This window comes from Amyelois transitella, chromosome 7, assembly GCF_032362555.1.
Source record: "Amyelois transitella isolate CPQ chromosome 7, ilAmyTran1.1, whole genome shotgun sequence".
Taxonomy (NCBI): domain Eukaryota; kingdom Metazoa; phylum Arthropoda; class Insecta; order Lepidoptera; family Pyralidae; genus Amyelois; species Amyelois transitella.
Genome location: NC_083510.1, coordinates 5,556,031 through 5,583,671, shown reverse-complemented (window position 1 = coordinate 5,583,671; position 27,641 = coordinate 5,556,031). Strand labels below are relative to the sequence as shown.

The 27,641-nt window shown below is 34.2% G+C and overlaps 1 protein-coding gene across 2 annotated transcripts; it reads left to right on the top strand.

Moving 5' to 3' along the window:
• Positions 1 to 1,905: 1,905 nt before the first annotated feature.
• LOC106142622 (uncharacterized) lies at positions 1,906 to 27,600 on the top strand. 2 transcript variants are annotated; one of them, XM_060945074.1, is made up of 11 exons: positions 1,906 to 2,059; positions 18,380 to 18,498; positions 18,768 to 18,876; positions 19,369 to 19,481; positions 20,107 to 20,219; positions 21,098 to 21,176; positions 21,626 to 21,756; positions 22,350 to 22,466; positions 24,050 to 24,189; positions 24,612 to 24,688; positions 25,382 to 27,600. In XM_060945074.1, the coding sequence occupies exons 1-11, from the start codon at positions 2,006 to 2,008 to the stop codon at positions 25,467 to 25,469; spliced, it is 1,140 nt and encodes a 379-aa protein (XP_060801057.1). In that variant the 5' UTR covers positions 1,906 to 2,005; the 3' UTR covers positions 25,470 to 27,600. The 2 variants fall into 2 exon arrangements, with proteins under 2 accessions (XP_060801057.1, XP_060801056.1); XM_060945073.1 differs by having other exon boundaries at positions 24,612 to 24,718.
• The last annotated feature ends 41 nt before the right edge of the window (positions 27,601 to 27,641 follow it).

The following is a 27,641-nucleotide window of genomic DNA, read 5'->3' as shown; positions in this document are numbered from 1 at the left end:
GGCTTTGCGCCTGTAGGAAAGACCTGAAGTAAACAGGCTCTAATAATATATAACTGGAGAAGTTCTCTTGATTCTATAGACAATATCCTTCTAGTAGTTTTAGTACCTTCCTAAACTTATGGAAAGATATGTACTCAGAACAGATGATTAGAACATTTCTATAATTATCCTATGTCGACGACATAAATTCACAAGGCTGAAATTCAGCAGATTATGAAATGTAGCTTTACACTATAAACTATTACTTATGTACGAATAAGTATGTAAATATTGTTTTTCTCTTAAATACTCGTGATATTAATCATTGAGAGTATTCCTAGTTGTATCCTTGACTGTTTTACTTTAGAGCCCGAAATCCACTAGCTTACCTAACATGGTTACCGGTTTTTACCCAGGGCGAAACTGAAGTCTGCCCTCCGCAACCTAAAGACTAGACCCAAGCCATGCTTATAATAGGGTTATTTGGATTTGTGCACCATGGATGGATAAAGTACTGGAAGTAGTTCCATTGTACCTTGCGAGAAACCACACGGGTAGTTAATAATTGTTAAACAATTTTAAAAAAGTTGAAATTGAATCAAAGTTATTGGTAGTAACTATTTAGGTCTACCGTCAACATTCAGTTTGGTTTGTTTATCAGTATCCAATAGTTTCCAACTTGTAAAATTTCTAATAATAATTCAGTTAATAAACTACCCCTAATTTTGTAACTGGGAGAGTTTATTTGAAACCACTTTATATACTGCTTCGTTACGAGTTAGTCCGAAAGATACTGTGATGAAAATGTTTAATTAATGTCAATTGAAACTAAATTGTACAAGTGAACACATTCGTATTGACACGCACACATCTACGTTTGCACTATTTGTCACATAATTTGTTGTAAAATAATTTAATTCAATTAAAAAAAAAATCGTAAAATTTATTACCCCAGGAATCCCGAGATATTCTACATATTTTAATATCACAACCTATTGGTTATAAAAATACTATTAATCAAATACTGTCAAAAATAAAAATTCTTTACATTTCAGGAGCGCGTTGAATTCTTATGTACGTACAAATTACTATTACAACATTATGTTTTATCCGCTGTACTAAAGCACAAAAGTACTATTTCGAAGCAGTTTCGTTAATTAGCAACCACATTCTTCGAGTTATGTTACTTGCGGTCGAACCTTTTACGAGCAAGAGGTGGTTAAACAAAAAGCCTTTGGTTTATAGTTCCAGAGGCGAACATTAAAAACAAAAAGGTGAAGTCAGGTTGGGGGATTATCGGAAAGATCCGGTGGTATACCTGACAGTTGTGGAGTGTGTGTGTGTGTACAGGTGAGCCTTGCATGTGGGCGTGTGTCGTAATGCCAGCCGCCCGCCCGCCGACGCAACGTTGCGTATCGATGACGCGTTCACACTGGGTATTGATTCAATTCCCTGTGTTAATTTTTTTTCAATAATTGTATCAAGATTATTGATACTTTTTTTTTTATTTTAACTATTTTTGTAAAAGAGAAATTCTCAAAGGAATATATTTTTTTTTACATAATAAATTCCCATTTAAAATAGTATAAAAATGTAGTTACTTATATGTATATTGTTATTCAGTTTCATTTAATTATGATCTGCTATTTCATACAGTGAACTTGTAGATCGTCGGTGATGTTTATAGTGACCTAACGATAATTACTTTGGCTAGTCTCGTTTCTTATCGGGACATAAAATTATTAATGGAAGAATTCATTCAAATGGGTGTATGTGAAGAAACCAAAATTACAATCTCCTCTTCTAATCTCTTCCTAACCAAGGCGCCTAATATGTCTAAAAAGTGACCAGTATGGCCACATCCTCTCACCGAAAGTAAGTTTGTTGTTCTCGCAACTCGCGCGGTCCGCGGCTCAGCGCAGTGCCGCCGCGTCCCGCACTACGACCGGCCGCCATGCCGCGCTGACTCGCTACTCTACGCTAGTGTCAGACACTCGGTGACAGCTGTCAAGTGAAACAATACAATATGTGGCTCCCCTGGTTCTATCTCCTAGCCAGCCTGCTAGCTGCGCATGCTCAAGTAAGCAAACCAACTTTTACAACATACTTATAACTGAGGTGACCTCTGATTCTATAGTGACGTGCGTGGTCAGTTTGCTCTTGTATTTCGTCGTTTTATCCTTGTAATGGATTTGTCCACTCAACGTATTTCGCCATCTGGTTTATCAGTTCGTCTTCTCAGTCAAACTTGCAAGTTCTGTTACTTTTAACTTATGAACTAGGTACGAGCCATCAATGGAGACCTAGTAAGCCTAGTCAAAAATAACTCTTAAAGCAACTGTAACTATCTATTGCGGTGTACTAGCCAATGTGACAAAAGTCCCTGATATCCTCGTAATAGTAACACCTATTAACAGCACATAAACATAGCATAACATAAACCGGCATTTATTACGTCAGTTTTGAGGTTTATCGAATGTTGTATAATATTATGTAGTTATGGTTAACGTAACCCACATTGGTAGTCAGACAATGAATACCAGTAGTGTGAATGTGAAGCCAACTGTTTAATCATATCTGTGGGTTGCAATGTGAACCGCATTTATGTGGCATTGTTATATGTGGCAGATATCATCAATATTATACTTATTACTAATACATATGGCTCATATATTGACATCTTGACGTTATATTTAAACCAATATTACACTTTTCATTACCGCCGTCAATGTAATAAATGGAATTAGCATTATATATAAAATGTAAAATAGAATTAATACGTGTAAAAAGAAGAAAAAATATAGATGTTTAAATAATTATAAATAGTGAATACCTATTCATTATTAAAAAAAATCTTAAAAATTGTAATACTTGTATAAAAAAGAAACCCAAACCAAGCTCTATCCAACTCAAATGGGATAGTTTATTATGTAGAGTCAATTACCTAACAAATTACCTTAACCATTTTCAAGTATTATTTATAAGCGTATCGTTGTACCTTTAAAAATTTTGCTATTCTACATGCATATCCAACTGGTCAAATAGAAATAACGTTTCATGATAAAACGCCTCGCTTTTGTCATTCGTTTGTAATTTCCTGAGTAGAATCTATTAATAACGTTGTGGTTGAATGTCATTGAAATAATTAAATCCTTAAGTTCAGGACAACTATGACAGTATTTTCCAAGGAGTAATAAAATATTTCTATGTTTCTATACACCTTTAGTTATAACAAAAAGCAAGCATAACCTAATTTAGTTACAAAATTTAAATTGACTTGCCTCAATTTCTACCATTTAAATGATCGAAAAAAGTTGGTCAATATTACAGTTGACATAAAAGGCTAGATGGAACTCGGTTTCATTGCCATGTCATTTTAATGGCGACCAACTTGGCAACGCAAGGCTCCTTGCGCCTGCGCCTGTGCATCCTACGCATGATCACAAAATAGCTTTGTGTAATTCTAACATACGACATGCGACCTTAGATTTTTTAAATACATATTTGATACGTTTTATAACCTAGTCACTATATACCGCGTTCTGATAATCAAACAAGTAATCGCTGCTAAGTCGAAGCGTATATATGTACGTACCTAAGCATTTGTATAGATTAAAATCATAAAAACTGTATACCTAACTATTGTTCTGATAACGAAACTTAGAGATATTAGTTAATGCCCAATAATTCATAATTAAGCACAATAGTATATCCACACTCGGTTATCCAAAACTGAACCTTGTATAGTTATGTGTGTGAAATTAAAATGAACATTTTAGTTATATTATACATTCATAACCGGTGAACAAAATCTATAAGTAGTCTATTCTGAAGGTACTATTAAAGGCAGGCAAAGGAAGGAAAATATTTTTAGAATCTACATTAAGTTATTAAAAATCGTGGTTTCGATATCGAAGAACTTATATCAATTACGGCTTATTAAATACATATAGTCACGTCTATATCCCTTACGGGGTAGACAGAGCCAATAGTCCCGAAAAGACTGAATGGCCTCGTTCAGCTGCTCGGCTTAATAATGGAATTGAGATCCAAATCTAGCCAAAGCCTAAAAAAAAGGAATCACAAGTATGTAATCCTATCCCTTAGTCGTCTTTTACGATATCCATGGGAAAGAAATGGAGTGGTCCTATTCTTTTTTCTATTGGTGCCGGGAACCACACAGCACGGCTTATTAAATATTTGTTATATGTTATTAACTTACTCATACTATATTAAATTCATTCATGGAATTTAACGACAAGTGAGTCAACGTGCATTTGACTCATATAGTATACAGGACCAACAGAAACATAACCAATCAGTGAATCACAACTTAATATCATTAAATAGGTTTACCAACCCCTGAATGAATGCATTTAAATACATTGAACTAAATTTCTAATATAATACAAGATTATTATTTCTATCTTTAAATATGCAAAACATGCACATTATCAAGCTAGTAAAAAATATAATCGGTTTTTTTATATAGGAATGGAAGATCTAATTTAAGATAAAATCGAACATCACAGCTACTCATTGTCCGTTGTAGTTGTTACTCAACTTGACACTTACAAAAAACGTTATAATATAGAACTGACTTAATAAAGTCGCTATTTTCATACCATGGTCGTAGATTTTTTAAGAGCTTTTTATAATTACTTGTTGATATATACTCACAAACCTGTTTGACATTATTGGTCATATTTATAAATAAGATGTAGGGCGTAGTACATAGACGCGTAGGTAAAGGTTGTTTATTTAGGTAGAATAGTTTTAAGCAAGGATTCAGAAAACGTTTTAATTTATGGTAATCTAAATATAGTATTTTATTAATTTATTTACAAAAGACATAAAGGCTTTTTCTATAAACCGACCGAGTGAGTGATGTAGGAAGAGTTAGAGGAGGTGTAAAACTTTTTCATCAAATTTAAACTGATTTATCAATTCGCTTATCGCGGGCCCTCTATTACTGAATATAACAGCCTCTATAATATTATTAAAAAAAATCGTTTGTAATGCGCGCTGAAAGTGTCAAAATGTAGACCTAATTCAAGTTGTATTGTTCTTTTATGTTATCAGATTACGACAAAGTATTCGACACATAAAACTTACCTTTCAAGAAATACGACAACATAGCGTGCTTCGCATAAATAAGCGTGGCTCAAGGCACTGACATTGAACTGCGTGTTTTGACGTCGAATCATGCCCGAAACTACATAAATATGACATGATCGAAGTATAGATTTACGCATAGAATTGTTATTAAGTATGTCAGTATAGATATGATGATATAAAACCCTTTCGGCGTTTAAAGTAAGGACATCGCTATCCTTCTGGAGAGTAGGTGATCAACAACTGTCTTAAAAATTTCCCTTATAATCCATTATTTTCATCCTTTAAAACAATACTGTGCATAAAACAATTCTTATTTAATTTATAACTACTTATTTAAGTAGAGTAAGATAAATTTAACAACGCAGAAGATTCACTGACCATTATAACTACTCTATGAAACGCGTAACGGTAAATAAGTCTAGAAAGTAAACAAATGAAAAGTGTAAGTATTGAACGGGCAAAATGTCTATATAGTGATCAGATCAATGAAAAATACTTAAATTCAATGTCACGGTATATGCACATAGAAAAAGAGCAACAATTGTACGCTAGTACCTACTCTCTATAATACAATACTGTGCTTAGGTGGAAGTTTTAATCTCTCCACAAACACAAGTCTTTAATTAAAATCATCAATATTAAAATCCGCTTAGTGAATTTGGGGAGTTTATTTGTAGGGTAAACTATTTCGATTCAGTAAAAAAAAAACAAGTAAATATTTTGTTGGTAGAGCCCTGAAGTATTTAAATCATAATGTTTGTTTAATGATGAAATGTTGAATGTGGGTTGTAACTTGAAATAAATGAAGAAAAACTGCACATAAGGTTGATAAAACACTGAACTTGTATTATAAGGACTCATTGACATAAATATACATTAAATTACAGAACTCGGATGATCTTTAGGTTATCATAATATTTTAAACTAAAAAAAAAACAAAAAACAAACGTTCCCGCGATGTATTCTTTTTTATAGTAATATTTTATAGGTGGCCAGTTCTAACCTATTTATTGCAAAGAGGTTGACTGACTATCTATTTTCGAACATGCCCGCCGGCAAGGACATCTATTGAAGAGATGTCCTTAAAAGAAACCTGCTAAATAAAATCACTAGTTTGATCCAATAATGTTTGACCATAATGGTTTAACAAATTACTTATACTTACATTATCCCTAACTATGTGATACTATGAACATCATTTTAAAGACTAAAGTAAACCAGAAATCACCCATCCAAAAATAGTATTCTGAGCTATTACAGAACTAGATGAGTTCTTCATTATTCCATTTTTTAAAATATAACTGTAAACATTACTACCCAGTAACAGATCAATGTCATTAGGTTTATGAAAGTCTGGGTCAGCTAAGCGATGATTATCTAAATTCAATCCCAAATTCCTTAAATTTATATCATGCTCTGGTAAATGTGACGTTATTTTACGGATAACATAAGCATTTACATTTACTTTGAAATTAGGTTCAACTCGCGACTCTAGAGTGATTTGAACCATGTTTTTAATCTCAGTAGAACTTTTATTGCCTAATCCAAATATATTTCTTTGTACTGGGATTTTCTTTAGATTTAAACGTTGGACAGCAGCTTCAGTGATGAAGCTGGCTTGTGAACTTTGATCAATTAATGTCCTTAGTTGAATGATTTCATTATCTTTGGAGTTAACTTTAACTACTGCAGTAGGTAATACAACATTTGACGTTCTACATTTGTTGTCAGAGACAGGATGATCTGATGGACTATTTATTACAATGGGATGATTTTTATTTCCTGGTACATTATAATGCAAAAGCGAATGATGTCGTTGGTGACAAATTCGACATGTACTTGATTTTCTACACTCTGATAAAGTATGGTTACCACCTAAACAATTTAAACATATATTATTATTATTTACAAAACAATTTCGATCTATTAAAGAAAGCTGTGCAAACTTTTTGCAAAAACACAATTTGTGTTTCTCTGAACAGAACTCACATTGAAAACGAGTAGGATTTAAAGTCAACATGCACTTTGTTTCATTAGTAAACGAGCTATTGGACTTAGTTTCATTATCTATATTTTCTAATGCTCTAAAACGTTTTTCTATAAAATTCTGAAAGTGCTTAAATGTCGGCAATTCATTCAAATCAAGAGTAAAGGTGAACAGTTCCCATTCCTTGCGAGTCTCTGGGTCCAACTTCCCGGAAACTATATGAATTATAATTGGATCCCAGGTACTCACTTCAACGTCTAAATTACGCAATGCACTTAAGCAATCATTGGTTGTATCCAAAATACCTTTTAACAAATCTCCCGTCTCGATTTTCATAGACCTTTGACTGAACAATCTTTTTAAAATACAGTTAATTAAATATTTTTTATTATTATAGCGATTTTGTAATTGTTCCCAGCATCGGGTATAATTTTCATTTGTAATAGGAGTGTGCCTGAACAACATCTCGGCTTCTCCAGTAAGATAACCTTTCAGGTAATGAAACTTTTGGATATTATCTAGTGAACTATTGTTGTGAATCAGGGAAAGAAACAGATTGCGAAATGTGGTCCATTCCGAATAAGCCCCTGAAAACACTGGAATGGTTATTTTCGGCAGCTTAACTGAAGCCGAGTTTGATTTGACAACTGGGTTATTTTGCGGATCACCTATGACAGTGGTTGAGGCAAATTGTTTAGACATTATCATCAACTGCGTTTTACAGATAATGAATGCTTCCTCAGTTTGCTCATACATACAATTACATACATATTCAGTTTTATGAAAATCATGTTCGGCAATACTGTACAGTTTGACATCGTTTTCTTTAAACAAAAACCAATTTTGTTCTAAATTATTGATCCTTATTTCAATTTGTTCTTGCGATAGTTGTTCTTTTGGAATTTTATTTAAATTTGTAAGAGCTTTTCCAATCAATAATTTAAGGCGCTCCTGAACATTTAACAAAGCTTCCATATTTAATTTACACTGACCTATATACAATCTTAATAAATTTTATACAATGTTAATCTATATCTACCTAAAACAAAATTATTTTATGAACTGTTTTCAGTAGTTGTTTTATAGTTTTTATTTGAATTATTTGAATAAAATAGAATAGAATCTAAAATAAATACATTCGTTATAGAATGACGATCACGCCTTTGGTTCTAATAAGTTAAAGTGTTTATGTACTTCAAAATTGCAGAATGTAATGTTTCAGTTTTCTTCCTTCCTCCTGGATCCAGGATTGGATGAGTCAGGTTTTTACACTATAGTGTCTTTCTAGTCTTTAGAGATAGGTAATGGAATTTATATTGTCAAATACAAACACGCACTCACTTATATAAATAGGTACAAAACAATCACCGTAAACTGTAGCTTTCTTCACTCCCTGCAGATGAATTCCCATTTGCCATCGATATTGCAAAGCTATTAGCACTGCTCTTTGCTCCAGATGCTGTTCCACGTATAGATGAAAATACCTCATGCCATGTAGATTCAATTATTACTTGTTACGGAAGAAAGTTGGACTTACGCAATTGAGAATATTTACTGTAGTTATAAAGTATTTAAACCAGCTCGAAATTATGTGGCTCGATCAAGGACCAATGTTTAATGATGAAATGTTGAATGTGGGTTGTAACTTGAAATAAATGAAGAAAAACTGCACATAAGGTTGATAAAACACTGAACTTGTATTATAAGGACTCATTGACATAAATATACATTAAATTACAGAACTCGGATGATCTTTAGGTTATCATAATATTTTAAACTAAAAAAAAAACAAAAAACAAACGTTCCCGCGATGTATTCTTTTTTATAGTAATATTTTATAGGTGGCCAGTTCTAACCTATTTATTGCAAAGAGGTTGACTGACTATCTATTTTCGAACAATGTTGTTTATGTTCATTTCGCCCCAAACAAACAAAACTCATGGAGAAATATAGCATTATTCAGATCGTTCAGTTTTTTTTTTCATTTTGCTACTTCCAGTTGAATCTTAAAGGTTTATGTTTGCGTGATTGAACTAAGTGATGCGCAGGCGCAGTAGGTAGGTATGAGCAAGCGGCCTCTACGACACGGGCCGAGGCCGCATCTTCCTCCATTACCTTGTTAATTAATGTAATAACAGTTTAATTTCATAATTTAATCATTAAAACTGTTATGTTATGACATTTGATCTAATGTCGGACTTATTACATACATTATTATTCAAAGAATAATCAATTTGGTAACTGTTTTTAACTCCAGCACTTATTTTAGTTTAAATTCAATGTCTCAAAACAATTTCAGTTAGCCTAAAAAGAACGTCAACATCTTAAGAAATCTTGTGTTAGCTATAGCTATTTCACACAAGGTAGGTACTTGTAATAGAAGCTCCGAAAGGCTTTTTACTAAAAAGGAAGATAGCTTGCAAAGCAAGAGGACTTAGACTCATCATGACTTCTACGGACAACTTTACTAATGGAATGGACTTGGCATTATCCACTTTTTCTTGAACACAATAATGAAGCTTCTATTTAAAATATATATTATATTTCACGAAATCACGGGCCACATATCATGAAACCTATATAATTGAGAAGGAAACATAAAGAAGATTTTACTTTGTTACATTAGATAGGCACAGAGTAAAGTCGCCAACCCTGGGGCTTTCAGTGCTCTGTGGTCGTAAAGCATTCGCCACGCATGCGCAGTGCATGCAACGCTCTGATTGCGCGCCCGCGGCTGATCGCGGAGTGATAACGCCGAGGAAATGTCCATACGTAATGCACCGGCACCTATCTACTTCATGTGTTAATGCGTAACGCCATCCTTTACATCTATCAACCATTAAAATAACGAATCATTTCGTAATTTCCAAAGAGCCATTATAAACTGTTTGTAAAATTTAATATGAAATTAAATAGGTTAAAATTTATTTACTTACTGCCTATCTACTGTTAAATAAACTACCTATGCTAAATGTTTACTTTTTTCAGAACATGATACGTTCAAGTCTTTTGTTATCTTTTTAACTCAAGCCTGCCTGACCGGCCCATGGGCCATATGAAGACTATCATAAAAGCCTTTTCGTAACTTCAAAGAATATTATCGGTGTTGATCAGGAAACATGACAACTTTGTGGCTATGTGTAAACAATGGACAAGTGTATTCACATATTTAGTCACGATTGGATTCTTACGTCATGTCACATTCAAGTTGTTGTGAATAGCAACTTATCTGATTTGCAGCCGTGTCTGTGACATATTCAATTCTTTTGAGGCTGTCTTTCAAAACTAAAAACCTACGAAGAAGTCGTTAGATTTGTTATTTTGCTAAGGCAAAGTATTATTTAAAGTATAGACTTATGTATTATTCTTGATGGCTAAAATTTGGTTGAAAACAAATCAACACACAACATACATAGGCATTTAATTATTTTTTTTGTTCTTAAACAACACAATTGGGTGCGGCTCAATATAATTGCTTATTTGGCAAGGAATTTTACACGTTGGGAGTACACGTCAGTTACACGTCTAGTTCTATACTCGAGAGATGGCTAGATTTTGCAAATAAATATTTAATCAATATCCCCCTAAACACAGAATGTGAGTTCATTGTGTTGTGTCACATTACTTTCATTACCCAATACGAGATCGGAGAACTAATATGCCTTAGATAGGGTATCTTTTCAATAAAGTGATTACACAACTTCTTTTATATGTCCAAATATCCTGTGGCAACATTTTACGACACTTTTGGCAATGTACTGCAACCACGAACACGCAAATTGTAGGCTGGACCAACAAACCGACATATGTATGAGACGAAATGATAGACAAATGACTTGTCATTATTTACGCTGATCTCTGTCAATCCACGGTAATCATCTTTGACCGTTTCCTTCTGGGAGCTATCAACAACGCCGTGTACTTCCGTGGGAAGCCGCAAATTGATTGGAATAATATACTGCGAAATGTGTTACTTACTTTTTGATTGGATGTCAGTTTTTGCTTCTTTGTGTTCATAGAAAAGAAATGGGAACAACTTATTAAGGCTAACGATAGATGTCAAGAACTATAAAATTATTTTAATAACCCTTATACTATTATGTGTACAAATTGTAAAATAACGAGCAAATCAATGTAAAACTTTAAATTGAATAGTAACCCGACTAAGAAAATAATATATTGTATATGTGTCTGTTCAAGTTTTCGTTCCCTTTAGAAATTTCGGTTCAATCCATTTTAAACATATCTTACCCAATATACCAAACGCATAGGGCGATTCCGTATAATTTTTTAAATTCTTTGTATATTATATATGCAAGAGTCTTCTGCTTACTGCTTTTCCATAGAAAAAAGGAATATTTCATTAATTTAAAAAATAGGCTAACTATCTTTAAAGCAGTAATGCACATCTGAACCGTCATCTCATATGGGCAGTATCGGGGGCACGCAAACCGGTCGACGGCTTGTTACATCAAACGATACATATGGGAATCGGCGCACTTGGCTTACATAACCCGCAGAATAAATGGCAGACTCGTCATGGAGATCACTTCGTATAGTTGTTGAAGACCAGCGTCCATCACCATGAAACAATAACTCTGCCCGGAGATGTGCTACCCTAGGAATTAAAAAAAAAATATCTATTTCCCGGCCACCTCTTAATAATAATTGATTCAAACGAATTAAAATATATTTTATGTGTGTATTGTTTTTACTTATCACATCACAAGAAATCTATTCATTATTATTCATAATCATTTACACAATGTGAAAAAAAAATTTAGTTGTAAATTCTTAATAATTTACTGTACTTTTGTGTTCTTTTGTATGTACAATAAAGATATTACAAACAAACAATAATGTAATAAGTAATAAATTCTTAATAAAGTAACCTAATGTCAATATGACTCAAACAGAGCTCCGGCCAGAGACCCTTAAATTCCCACGGGAGTATAGCCCCAAGCTAGAGCTTATACTCGTAAGAGTTATTTAATATTCATGACCTTTTCGCAGGTCAGCTAAGGGCCATCTGCGATCCGCCATTGCAGGCTACGTCTACCGAACCGCACACTCATTTCTACCAAACAATAATTATGAAAACCTTTTAGAATCTTTAATATATAATGTCTTAATATACTTTAATTATAATAACGATGTTATTTCCCGATTTGTTTCCACTGATAATTTAGAGTAACTGTTGAAAGAAAAAACTTATTTACCTTTAGGTAATTCAGTATAATTTAAGCAAGCGATGTAAGCGAGTGCCTTACTCTATTCTATTACATCAATTTTATTGAAACGGTAAATATAAGTTGTATTCTATAGCGAGGCCATTGTGAATTATACAATTCTTTGCATGAACAAAAATGGTGAAGTCATGCGATAACTCCTAAAACGAAGGCACCGATTGAAAAAACGGTTCAAGTAATACCGTTTCTGTAACGACTTTTAAAAGCTTATATTTTGCGTATCATCGTAACGACTCAAGTAGGAAATCGACAGTTATGTTGATTTAGCGAGTATTCTTTTTCGTGTTATTGCGATTTAATTCCGAAATGTATCCGACTCGGACCGTTAACTAAACGGCAGTAGATGGCGGCGAAAGAACAAACAAAACAGTACCACAAGTTACTTAGCGCACAGATAAGGCGTTAAACTTAATTGATCTATGTAAAATTACAGGTAATATTAAACTGCGTATGAAACGATAGTCCTGTCTTCCTTGCACGTAAAAGTACACTGTCAAACAAATACAATACAATCTATGATCTTCAATATATTTATCTGTAAGAAGAAGGTAGATATCAACGCACAGCCACTGAAAGGACTTTCAAACGTTAACATTTATAAAGCACCAGCTAAATAACTATTTACTCGTATAATTATTACCACCGATGTTTTAAGTACGGTTTTATAAATAACACCCGTATCAATCATTACGTGTATAAGTAATCTTTCACTTGGTTTTTTAATTTTTTATCGATTATTTCCTATATTATTTTTTGTAACTTACGTTGACTATGGGTATACTACATTCTTCTGTCCTCTCATTAATGTACACAAACACCATGATCTCTATTGCGCAAAGCGTTGCGTGTTATGTCATTCCATTCCATTACCGAGACTGCGCTAACAGGCGGGCAGAAGTACGGAAGACTAAACACCTTTGAACGAAGGTTTTACTGTGGTAATGAATATTCAATTTCGTCCTACAAATACGTCGGTAAACCCAAAGTTAAAATTCTACAGCTCCGTATTACAATATTTATTAAAAAATTCGTGTATTAATGAAATGTTGTGATGTGAAAGAAAATACTGTAACATGAATAGAAAAGGGAATGCATAGATGGTTTGGTCATGACGAGAGGATGAATGAAGTAGATTGAAAGCAAATTTGCAAAGGGAGTATAATTGGGACTGGTGGAGTGGAAAGGCCAGACTTGTACCTTGATCAAATTGGAGACGTTTTGTCAAAGGGTCAGGTCAGGAGTACCCGAAACAGACGAGTTTGCAAGAAGTATGCAGAGTTGTGGCAAGTGGAAAGATGTTGTCTCTGCCTTCCCATCCGGGAAAGAGGCATAATTTATGTATGTGAGACAGTATGTAAATTCGTGTGTATCTGAATCAAGAAAAAAACTAAATTAAATGCAAAATATAGTGCTTTCTAGTAAAATAAAAATTACCTAGGTCTTATAGATCTCACAATTTTTTGTAGGAACTTTGTTGCTAGCTTACTTTTTACAGGTATTGTCTTGATGGAAATACTATTAGCTCTACAACGGCCTTCAAGTTTATACCTCGACTATTGTTTAGACTGGTAACAGGTTCTACACAAGTGATTATATTTTTTTCTGCGGGGCATATAAACTATTTCGAAATTGACAAGTACCTACTCTTTAAAAATAGTAGCTCAACCGTAGTCCAAAAATACTTAGTAAGCATAAACAAGGCTAAGAACTGGACACTAAAACAAGTACCTATTTCAAAACTACAATATGGCTACCCAGAGCCTCGCCTGTGACAAAACACGTTTGTAAACTGAATATTTTTCTTATGTCATCTAGTTTACGTACTTAAGTGCCCACCTACAAACATCTTTCAATTTATGTTTCACTTTTATTATTTGTATTTGGAACAACAGAAGCGAGAGAACTGGGGATCTGTGATAAAGAGTCAGACCCATTTGAGTTGATAAGAAAAATTTCTTTTTTATTGAAATATTATTGAAAAACTAGCTAATCCAGCGCCTATAAGAGAGGTCCCAAATTTATAAGCCCATCCTTTACTAGCCTTTTACGACATCCATGGAAGACATATGCAGTGGTTAATTTCTAAAGTGCCGGAAACCATACGGCACATAATTATATATGTGCCTAAAATTTCAGTTCAGTATATAACGCGTGAAGAGAAAACAAATATTTAAACATACTTTCGCATTTACAATATCATTGTTGGGATTGAGGTATATTATGCCTATAATATTTTTGACACTTATTAAGCGATATGATACTATCCTATAATTATGAATAAAAATTTTGAATTTTGTATATGTGCATCTAAATATTTTTTTCTTTTCTGATGAATGGTTGTCATATTCTACTACGACACTACATTGTTTCCAAAGGCCAATAGCGTAGTCAGGCGATCGTCATTTGTTTATTGGAAATGGCCAATTGCCATTCCCCTGACGTAGTATAATGGGGTTTCAGGAAACACAAGGCACTATTATGTGGCCGCATAGTCTGCTGAGACCGAATAGGGCCGCAGGGTCGCGCCCCGGGACTGCGGCCGCGCACGATTCCGTCCACACGACGACGCCTGATAGCTTCCTAATATTACTCTAAGAATATCGCTTTAGAGATTAATACCAGTAATTTATATTCATCTTGGTAATTTTGTTCTTTGTTTAGTTGGGAAGGACTAAGGAAAGTACCATATCACGTCTGATTTATTGTTAGGATTGTAGCATTTAAGAGAATACTAATATAATTTTATGAATTATTGTCTAATATTATCTACAAACTTGGCATCGATACAGACCACTTTTCAACTTAAGATATACCACATAAGTGATCTCTTTAGTAAGTGGCTAAAGAGTTTTTAACCTGAGCTGATACGCTCAGCTCAGCACGCCTAAGAAAAAGTGAACCTAGAAAATGTGCAAGATACAGATCCCTGAGGGAGGAAAAAATTATGTTCAGAGACTGAAGAAAGGAATTTTAGACATGAATGAGATGTATGATATTAAAAATTAATGGGAAATTTGTGTAGTAGGTATGTACTCATTCATGCGTGATGCCTTATCATAAAACACAGCAGATTAGAAATTATAATGACCCGAGTAAAGGATAACAATCACCCATTTTTAGAAATTATTTTATAATGTTAAAAGATCTACAATCAAAATGATCATTACAGATGAAATCGCATGAAATGATGCGATATTACGGAAACTATTCCATACCTTCGGGCGACGCTTACGATACGAGCTCTATGATTGCCCTGTTTATAGACCTCACGACCTATCCCTTAGATATTCTGGGATTACTTAGATTAAGATTATAATACTTAATACCTTTTACAAGAAAACTAAGCATCGATTTCAATATGTGATTCCAAAACTAGTACCAATAGACAAAACGACTTCTTTTTGTGACGACATCTTTTACATACTTTACGTTTGGTTGCTCTTTTGTTTATAATTTCGTTCCACTATTTCAAACTCGAAAACCCTACATAATTATGAAGGTGTTTGTTGAAGAAAAAATCGAAGGTTATCGTATTTTAAATTTATTTAAAGTTAAAGTGTTATGTATGATATTAGTATGATACATTTGAACAAATTGAGTGTTTAAGAGATGAGATTAATTTATTTATTTATCATACTCTTGCCGTTTCGTCCTGGTAAAGTTCGCCTGCCGCAGGAATTGGGGCGGCAATGTTGACCACCATTCAGAAGTGAGATGTTTAGGTAAGTACAGCAGTACCTACCTAGTAACACAAGTACCTATGTAGTTAGATTATATTCATTATTATTTTTTTGCATGAATGCAGTAGGTACAGGTTTTATTTCCTCACCGAGAGCATGGCATTGTAACAACAATTTTTATTACCAGTTTAAAGATTTTGGGAACGGAAATCCGCTAACGGATTATTTAATGCGATAAGACTAAGTGAAACAAATTTGTAAAAAATCGTGTTGTCCGTTCATTTGGTTTCATGTTTAATCGTTGTACATCATAATGATTAATTTCCAGGGTATTTATAAAGCGTAGGAAATAGAATTTGATGCGACTCGTCAAAAGAAAAATCTTTTAACAATTAAGAAATTGTGCATATTTTCAAAATGTTTATAACAAAGGAAAATAATCAACTCTGTATATATCGGTACTTATACCGAAAAAAAATTACAAAGACCCAGTTCGAGCTAAGAATCGGCACGGTTGTACGATCCTTTTCTCGAAGGAATTCAGGTCCTTTTCGATTTATAATACTATCATCACTATTACTTAAATTTCATGAATTTAAGGGCAAAATAATATCAGTTTTATTCATTAAATTATAAAGTCTGTTTTTAATTATAACCGATCTGTCAAAAGTAATATTCAAAACAAAGTGCATGAAACTTGAGTTCGCTGAGATAAAAAAAAATGCAGACCATCATCAATTCTGATTTCCTTCAATTCACTGCATTGCATAGTCCTGTCTGCCCGATGATTTAAAAAGATAATATATCTTTTTGAAGCAAAATACTTATAAGTTACATAATATGACGATAACTAAGAATATATTCATCATGAATGACGGAATTACGTACGAGATATCAGGTGGAGAGGTGGCGAAATTTCTGCTATATTTAATTCTTTTAGAAGTTAAAATTAAAGCTTGTTTATAACCTAGGTATCTTAAACGACCATATTATTCTACCGACATTATTAACATAAACTTACATTCATATATAATATCTTATAGAACTTCTTAGCTGGTATTGCTCCCCGGAGTTCAACAAACCAGCTGTCAACATTACAAAGAGCAGTGATTTGTACTCTGAGATTTATGCACTGCGCAGTTAGTGTTGTATTGTAACGGTTTGTTAGAGTTCACAATAATAAATAAGAGTCCCAACATAGCAAAGCATGGTGATGAGAAAACTATTCAAATGGCGGAATCAAATTTATGAGACTGATAGGCAATGAAGCACCTTGTTCTTGCACACCCCTGTTAGCGACGCATTCACTTCAGTCTTCTTGTGTAAATTTAAGTTAGCATAATTTTAGGTTGTACATTTTATTGTTAGGTTTAATAAAATATTTTTTTTTGCTAGGCACGCAATTTGGTTTATGGTTTGGATAAAAAAAAGTAAACCGTTTATTAAAATCATACATGCTTGCGCTAATTTTTAAAATTAGTACTCTGTCTTAGTCCGCACGCAGTGAACCTAGCGTGCCTAAATTTACCTCTCTGCGTTAGTTTTATTATGTTATCAGTATGTGTCTAACAGTGTCAAGTAATGTAATTTTTGTTTCATCTGACATTTTAAAAGGACTGAATACTCGATTGAAGAGGTCGATTAAGTAAACGGCTACGGCTGGTATGCTAATAGGACCGACTATGACAAGGACTTGGGAAGATGCGTGCGATCGATAACATAGTGTTGAAACGACAAAGGCGGGTACTACTGACAATCGCGTGCTGACCGTACAAGGAAAGTGGCGCCGTGACAGACATTGCAGGAAGTCCTCATTGTGGAGTGGACAGTACCTGGCTACCGGCACTGGATTGCACAAGTTTTAATACGTATATGCAGTTTGAATGAAGTTTGTTAACATATTGGTATGAGAAACACCTGAAACTGTTTAAAGAGATACCTACGTAAAAACTTTTTGAAAACATTACGCAGGATGTAAACTGCCTCCCTGATTGGCCTTGTGACTCAGTGGTCGTGGGTTGAAATTCCTTTCATAGTCAAGTTGTTTCCAATACAACCAATATACCCGACCGCGACGTAATGATAAATGTATTAACTTACTGTCAAACTACCTACGTCGTAGATTATTAGCTGTTTTAGTCCGGAGTCACGTAAAAAGTACCCTTCTCCGTACTCCACATAAGCAAAATTTCATGGAGATCGATTCAGTGGTTTTGACGTGAAAGGTGGACTTACTAACATACTTTCACCTTTATATGTAGGTACTAATTTATTGAAAGACATAATCGTTACCAATTATTCAAAGTTATTCGAAACATACATCTGCTCTCTAAAGTAACCAAATCATACTTATGAATTGTTGACAGAATGTGGAGAACATTGAATTCCTGCCCGTCGTTAACGCGACCTGCAAGACCGGAGTCATGTCTATCAGGGTCACCTTCAATCAGCCGTTCAACGGCATCATTCACGCCAGAGAGTACAGGTACGCCAGAAATTCAGTTCAGTTTCAGAAAATGTTACAAAAATTATCATATTTTTGCGTTATTCTTATTTGGCGAGTTACATCGCCAAATAAGATCGTTTTTAAATTTCAGAGAAATATATTTTAAGTAGACAGTACTTATTACTTGTTATTTTTATTTTGACCAATTTTTGATTCTGTCCAAACCATTCCGGAAAAATTCATACTTACCACTTTTAAATAGGTTGTTTTTATTATAGGTGCTTTAAAAATTTGTATAAAATTTCCAGAACCCCATCTTGTATGGCCCAGGGTAACGGCACGGAAACGGTGACTTTTGACATCAACCTGGTGGCGACGCAGGGCTCGCCGGATTATTGCGGCGTCTTTTGGAATAATGTAAGTTGAACCATAGTTTTTTCAGATACCCGTAGTATTGACGGCCTGCCTGGCCTGCCCAGCTGGACCCTTCTATCAAGGCAGGCTGAAGAACTCCAGGTTTGGCCTTCGCGAAAGATGTTATGGTAGCCAATGCACTTAAATCTGACCGAAGAAAGTCGAGAGAGAAAAGTGGAAAGGCAAACTTCCTGCCCGTCAGGTATTGCGGTGGGGGCTACAACGGGAACATGCGAGAGAGAGACAATTTATAGGACTGGGTAAATCTCATAGAATACCTGCCATTACCGGTTAGCAGCTGAAGGAAGGTAAAAAGATAATAACAATGTAATAAACCTTAATTCAAAATGATGATTAAATTATGCATATATATAACAGCTCTTATGTTTTAAAAGTTGTAAAATCTGGTTTGATATGTTATACTTAGCGTACACTTTTATCTTAGTCGTTAATCTAGATACAGAAATTAAGTTAAACCTGCCTCGTCTATTTCAGCGAACTGACGAACGCTCCCTGCCACTGGCGGTCCGAGTTCACCGGACGCTGGAGCTGGCTGACGACAAGTTTTATGTGATCACGTGCGGCAAGGCAGGATTCAGAAACTCTAGGTAAACTTAAATCTTAGTCATAATTTTTTTATATCATTAACCTTGGAAAGAAGATGGGCAGCTTATAACCATGATCCAGATTAGCGTTAGTCAGAGACAACTAGCCTTCATGATTCCCGTATGTAACTTTGCTACTCGTATAACGCTTATTGATTACATAGGTTGAAGTGCTTAAGCAATGGAAACAGCGCTCTTATTCTTAAGTGCTGGGAACCACATGACACGATTTAGTTAGGAAGGTTTTTTTATGAAAATGTAATTAATAATAACATCGCAATGTGCAGCCGCGACCAGCCACAACACAGGCCACCACAGGAATTTTATCACGGAATTGCACACGTGACAACAGTCGCAAGTGCATCCCGAGTTTTACTGCCGAACAGTCGGACTCTTGATTTTCATGCTTCATTCTGTAAAGAATTCTTTTGTTGCTGACTTCATATTGTTTCGCAGAACCTCGATTGTTTGCGAGGTTTCTTTGTTAAGTTAAAATATTTTTATTTCATTTTATGCTTGTATATTGCTTCAAGGATAAAAGATTGTAGATTACAACAATCTTTTATCCTTGAAGTATCCATGAAACTATGCGTCTTCAAAATAAAAAACACTTGCTTATATTTTACAGAAACGAAACATCCCTAGTGTCTCTACGAATGTTAAACCAGCAAGGCCAGAAGGTTTTAAATGCAGCCTTTGGTCTGCCATACACACTACGAGCGGAACTGAGCAAGTCAGATGGTAAATAAAAAATTTCTACATAGCTACCATAATCACCCGTACGGGTAGAGAAAGCTAACAGAAACACCGAAAGGCAACTGCCACGGCTGTATCTCTTACGGGTAGCAGAGCCAACATTCTCCGAGACCGGGAGGCCGCTGAACTTTTTATCCGTTTTTAACATTCTACTCTGAACGTGCACTCCGAATTGATTTATCCTTACTTCAATGGTTACCTGGAAGAGGTCGCTGTGTAATGTTAAGGACGCCTTTTGCTTTGATACCAATATGAATTTTCCTTGTAATTAAATACATACATAAAATCACAATTCTTTCTCGGAGGAGTAGGCAGAGACTTCATCTGTCCACTTGCCACGATCCCTGAATTTTAATATTTACTTTTTTAATTTTTCTATAGTCAATAAACAGTTATTCATTCATTCATTCATTCATATAATCACGTTTATATCCCTTGCCGGGTAGACAGTTATTCAATCATAGAATTGAGACAGTTATTGTTTAGGTATATTGTACTGTGGTAGATGGTAACATACATACATATGGTCACGTCCATATCCCATGCGGGGTAGACAGAGCCAACAGTCTTGAAGACTAAATGGCCACGTTCAGCTATTTGGCTTAATGATAGAATTGAGATTTAAATAGTGACAGGTTGCTAGGCCATCGCCTAAAAGAAGAATCCCAAGTTTATAAGCCTATCCCTTAGTCGCCTTTTACGACATCCATGGGAAAGAGATGGAGTGGTCCTATTCTTTTTTGTATTGGTGCCGGGAACCACACGGCACATGATGGTAGATGGTAACATGGTTATTATTTAATAATTTACTTGGTATAGAAACCCTTATTAACTTTATCCAACTCAACGATTTTATTTCACAGGCACGCACGGCATTCGACTCAAGAACTGTTTTGCGTTCAACATGAAAAACAATACAGTAGATCTTTTAGATAGTAAAGGGTAAGAAAAAACTTCGAATAATTGCGATATAGCTGACTGATCATAAGTAGAGTAGTTCCTTACTCGTACATACTCTTGGTTGTTGTAAGCTGTCCTATTTATGTACTACACTAGTGGGACTCGATTCATAAACAGACTCTACTACTCTCTAGTATACAATAGAATATGTACCAAAACTCATAAAAAACTAAATAAGTCTATAACTTCCACTTGGAGCAATGATGTCACTTTTTATGAGTACTGAAATGTTTTTAACTAATATGTAGATGATCATCAGTGGCTCAGATTTTACAGACCGCCTAAAGACATTTGATATAGCTTTACTAACTTATCTGATTGATTACCATAATAGTCTGGAGAGGTTAAGAACGATCACTCAACATATTTAGACTCGCATAATTCACTTTTTCACAACACAAGTAATGTACCTACATTTTTAAATAATTCAGATGCCCGCTGAAGCACGAGACAGTGGTCACGAAGTCTGAGAGCGGCGCCGCCGAGCTGACGATAGCCTCCATGTTCCGGTTTCCCGACTCCTCGCAAGTCAACTTCCAGTGCGATATTGGCGTTTGCAGAGGTAACAGCTTCTCATTATTCGTATAATCTTAGCCTTTTTATAAATAATACAGGTAAAACGCACACGTAACGTAGGTACCTACTTGAATTTTAATCTTTATTTTCTTTTTAAAAAACTTATTCAGCTAATCCTTATTAAAAGTAAAACTATAACCTAACACTGACTAGAAACTTGATGGAATCAAAGGAAGCAATTTGTACTTATCTAGTAATGATGGAGCTGGGACTCACCACCTGACCACGGGATTTGACGAGGTTTCTAGATTTTACACAGAACTATAGTCGTATCTGCTATACTCGCTACACAAGAAACGTACACAGCAAGCTTGGGATAGATTTATTAATGTTGTATTGTGGAGAGACAGATTGTAATCTCGTAACAAGAATTTAATGAGTGCCAATGAACATGCTGACGCCTTTTCATTATTTCTAGAGAGAAATATTTTAACAGCTAAGTAAATGTAACTTATTGTGTAACACACTGGTGTGCATCTATGAGTGAGTACTGTAATAGAAACTAAACGGCTGCTCATGGAAATTCAAGCTTTGTTTTACCTTTAATTACATTCAAACCTGGCACAAAATAAATTTCAGGAAGCACATGTGCTGCCATAGACTGCACATCGGCGGACCGCAGCGAGGCCAGCGACGAAGAGGGCACGGTCACCGCTTCCACTGGAGTTTTTGTGCTGGACCCCAACGATAATGCTGGTAAAACCTTATTTTAATCAGTTATGAATGTTTATAATATATCGTACTAGCGACCCGCCCCGGCTTCGCACGGATGCACAGGCGATACTAAATATATCTCTATTAGAACTAACTAAAGGACCGCCCGCAAAGCGGCTAAGTCTTGCTCTCGGCAAAAGTGTCACTTCTGCCTGCAGTCCCGGGCCGTGCAGCAGAAATCGTAATATTTTAAGTTCACCACAACTTCAAAACCAAACGTCCAATTTTAATCATTCAAAGACCAAATATTACCTACATAAACTGTACTTATTGATGAAATTATTTATTTTGATAAGGATTAATAACATGAGTAAAAAAAACGCGTTTAAATGTAGACCAAAAAAAATTCAAGATTTTTAAATAAAAATATGGCTGTTGTGCCTCACTCGACATAGATAGGTATAGTGTGTCGCGGACTTTTTTGTAGATATTTATAAGATCTACAATTAATTAAAACATTTTATGGTTCTATCTTTTATAGTTTAGGCAGCGTATTCAAAATAAGTAACTTTTTGGTTGATTTTTTTCAGTTTGTGTCCGAAAAATCCAAATATATTACGGAACCCTATTTTTTTCCAAAATAAAATATTGTCTATGTTACTCGTGGATAATGTAGCTTTATAATGGTGAAAAAATTTTTAAAATCGGTCCAGCTGTTTTTGAGCCTATTCATTACAACCAAACAAACAAAGTTTTCCTCTTTATAATATTAGTGTAGACTACGTTCCCACCTAGATAACTTAGTGCGTTAGTTTAAAAAAATAATCTATCAAAAAAAATCTACCTTCCACTAGTATCTAAGTACTGGGTGACAACTTGTGGCTATGAGGATAGGTATACCTTGTCACTAGTTGCAAATTTAATCAGCCATTGAAAATCTATATTAAATAGTTATTTACAGTGAGTCATACATATTTAACTTCGATAAAGTGCTCTTTCAATCAATTTAATTGCAACACACGGATTTTCCTGTTTACAGACGTGTGATACATACTAATAGATACATATGTGAGTAGGTTCTACACATCTTGTAGTACTTTAAAAATAATAGGAATTTTATAATTTAAGAAGAAATTCCTATAATAGTTATATAAAAATACATTATTGCATCTCATATGACTAAATCAGTTAAAAGCAGTAACATCCCATGACATAAATATAAGTACAGCAAAGTGTACACGCAACTGAAGAAAAAGCGGCCCAATTAACCCAACTGCAGAATTTTTATGCATTCAGATTTTAGTATTAAATTTCAGTAGTTTTTATTTCATTATACCAACTTAATCAACCCTGAAATACTCTTTAATGATAAGCATTCAATTAGAAGAATGTCCATAGTTAATATTTATTCAGTAAAGTCTCCTCCTTATTAACCTCCAAATCCATGAGAATGTACGAGTATGTTGCTAAATGTACGAATTATAAAGGAAAAACGAAAAAAAAGTCCTTATACTGTCCATAAATGGTGCATCTACCTTACTTCCTCGATCTTGAGCCGTCGCAAACTAACATATAAACGGTACATTAGTACCAGTTTTCCTCATGCCGTTCTGTACATTGGCCAGTGGTGACGTGCGCGGAGAGCGGCGTGCGGCCGCTGTGGCTGCTGTACCTGGCCATCGCGCTGGGCGTCATGTTCCTGGTGATGCTGCTCGTCAACTGTTTCCTGTGCACCGCCATGACTTGCTCGTGCGCCAGGACTGATGTAAGATATTTTAAGATAAACTACATTATTTTGTCATCAATAAGGCGGAATTAAGTATTCAATATTTCTTACACTAATATTTATATAGGTTTGACTTTGGGCGTAGGTATGTGTAGGTATAGGTACATTTAACACCAATTTTTTTAAGGTTGACTAGAACAGAATGCTTTTAGAATTTAGTAGACCTGTTGAAGCATAGGTTCAAAAAAATTTTAAATAAATAAGGTTGTGTAACTTACTCTTCTTTCGAGGACATATTTCCGCAATTGAACCACTTTCACGTGCCTTTTATGGAGTTTGTGTTTCTTTATCCTCAAGTGTGTGTGTTCCTAGCAAAGACCAATAAAAAAAAATCCGGCACAAAGCTTTATGCTTTTGTCAGGAGATACTGATCAGATTGACATCCTTATGAACATGTCCAGGTGATCGAGAAGGACCCGTCCGTGGTGGAGGACTACGACCCGTACCGCAGCTGGCACGGCAGCCAGTACGGCGGCAGGTATCCGTCATCAACTATACACTCGGCGAGGTAACATTAACATTGCTCATACATAACCGATGCCATTCACGTATGTATTGATACCTGTTGTACCTACCAATCGTTTTCAAATTCAACTCGCATTACCACTAAATATGTTAGGTAAATTCATTAAACTAAAGAGGCGTTTATTACCCTAAAAGAATTACTATTAGCAAACATTTTTGCCTTAGGTACAGTTTTTCACCTGTGCCTGTCACAACAATAAAAAAAAATAATCCATTCAGACCTAAACAATATTTTTTTGTTCAAGTAACAGATCGATTCGATTGTTAATAAAACCTTTCAGCATAAGTGATGGTGTGACGACGTTCACAAGAACTAACAAGCGGATCTTACTTTATCACATCAAAACGCCCATAATTTATTATCAAAATTGAAAAGAAACTTGAGACTAAATTTTCTAAATTGCTTCCAAAACTAAACAACTCTTATCAATAACAACACCAATGAACCTTAGGAAAACTTTCAATTTAAAACAATTTACAAAAAAAAATTATTCATTACTTGACTTATTTTTACCCTGTACAGTGTATATACGAATTCATAAAATTCACATGCTTTTATCACCAACTTAAGTAACAAACGCCTTGCTTAGTACACTAATAGATTTCTTCCATAAAGATTGTCCTCTAAGTGTTTTTCTTTTGTCAGATCGGTTTCAGACAACAGTGACCACTACGCAATAGTCCAGTCCAGACCCGGCAGCCGACATTCTGGGATGCATCGAAACAGACACTAATACTTAGTCACAGAATTACCTTATGCGAAACTTTGGAGAACTACATACTAACGCCAAGATGAAAGTTTGTACACGGTTCCAAACACGTTCAAATAATATTATAGTATTTGGAATATTAGAAGACTAAAAGGAGCTAAGTACCTACTGGTTAATGTGACGGCACGAACGATGGCTTCCGTAATAACATTTTCATATTGCATTCCATTTTTCAATTGGGCATTTCTATTGTATTGTCTTTTATTATTCCAATTACTATGGTTCGATCCTAAAAAACCTAGTTTCAATATTCAAGGATTTCAAGAATATAGTTCATCTTTAAAATGCAATCTCTTAAATATTTTGTGAATGTGATTTCGACATCACAAAAGCAATCAAATGGTGCTTCTTAACAATAGAACAATAGTTTTAGATAATTTTACTTATGTTACCCAATACAGTAGCTGGACGTCTCGAAAATATGAATTTAACTTGTGCCATTTATGTAATTCAATGTACCTACCCTAGTGGCCTTTACGCCTATTATTTATTAAGTAATATATTCGATATGGGAACAATTTTTACCTGATGAACGCAACGAATCCGTCCAATAAAAAATCATTAATGTTAGAGTTAGCGTAAGTACATGTCGATACGTAGTTAGGTAGTATTTGAATTGAATTCAATGCAGACGACTTTATACTAATAAAACTTATAGAATTAAATTTGACTAAGTGAAGATAGTATGAACGTCATGTAAACAAGTATTATTGCAGCTTAACATTTATCGCATTCAATAACAGTAGTTACTAGATTTTAATTACTTTTTTCTATATTTGCATGTTTGACCAATGTATCGTTACTCAAATATTATTTTTATGAAGCTATATAATCATGGAAGTGTTAATAACGACTTCATAACGATAATAACTAAAATTTATAAAAGTTTAGCATACATTTATCTAAAACTTTATTTCGTTACACAGTCATAGCATGTTCGAAGTTTAGCTAACTGACGTCCGCCGTCCAATTCATGGACAAATCCATACTATTATATTATAAAGAGAAATTATTTTTGTTTGTAACAGATATACTCAACAATTTCTAAACCGATTTTGAGAAAATTTTACAGAGACAGAATAGACCTTCGGGACAACATAGGCAATTCAAACGGGAGCAAATCTCCACGCAAAAACTAGCTCTAAACAAGTTCTTATTATTTTATTTGCAGAACTCGAAAGAAATTTTAAATTAAACCGTAGAAAATGTATTTAAATAAAGTGCATGGAAGTTTCTTATTAAGAGAATTAGAACTCTGATTCATCTTCTTCTTCTTCTTTATTTTTATCGAGAGCATTTTAAGACCGACATACTGATAACGCACAAAAAAAGAAAGAAGACATACGGAATTGGAAACCACCGCAACAAAAATCTTTAAGGCGGACAAAAGCTATACCTAAGCCTAAACTCATAGTCGTACACGCTATCTCTGAAGCAAAAATTATATCAATTGTAAATAAATACCTATTAAAGTAATTATGTAATAAAGGTGAATTATATTTTTATAGATGTTATCTAAACCACACAAATCTTCTTTTGGTTTGGTATTATATGTAAATTATAGGTAAGATAAGAAATATGCCGGACCTTAGAAAGGTGGAACTTTTTGTAATAGTTCAATTAAATTTTACCGGCTATCTATTATAGACCACATCACATCTGTGTTAATATTATTTCTTAGTAAAACTGATGTAAGTAAATCATTAGGATGATCATTAAGATGATCAATGTTTTTTGAATAACTTTATTTTACTGTTTATGTGAAAACAAACAAATTTAAGTAACAGCCCCAATAACTTAGTGTTTCCTTTTTACAATATACTGTAAATATAATTTAGTAATTTTTCTTTAGTATTAGAAAATTTCTTTATAAGTGTTACGGCAACTGGTATGTATTTAGACTATTTCGGAGGCGCAATACTTTACATACAACAATATCATAATGTCGTATGAGCTGCATTGAAATTGTGGAATTCAATAAACATTTTAACACAAATTGTTTTAATTTTTCAATGTGTTATTTCAGACAGTTGTTTTTAAACTTCTGCAGTAAAAAACTTATTTACTCTTTAACGCCTGAATACTTTGATTGACTGAGAATAATAATTATATGATAATGGACAGATTAAAATTCTG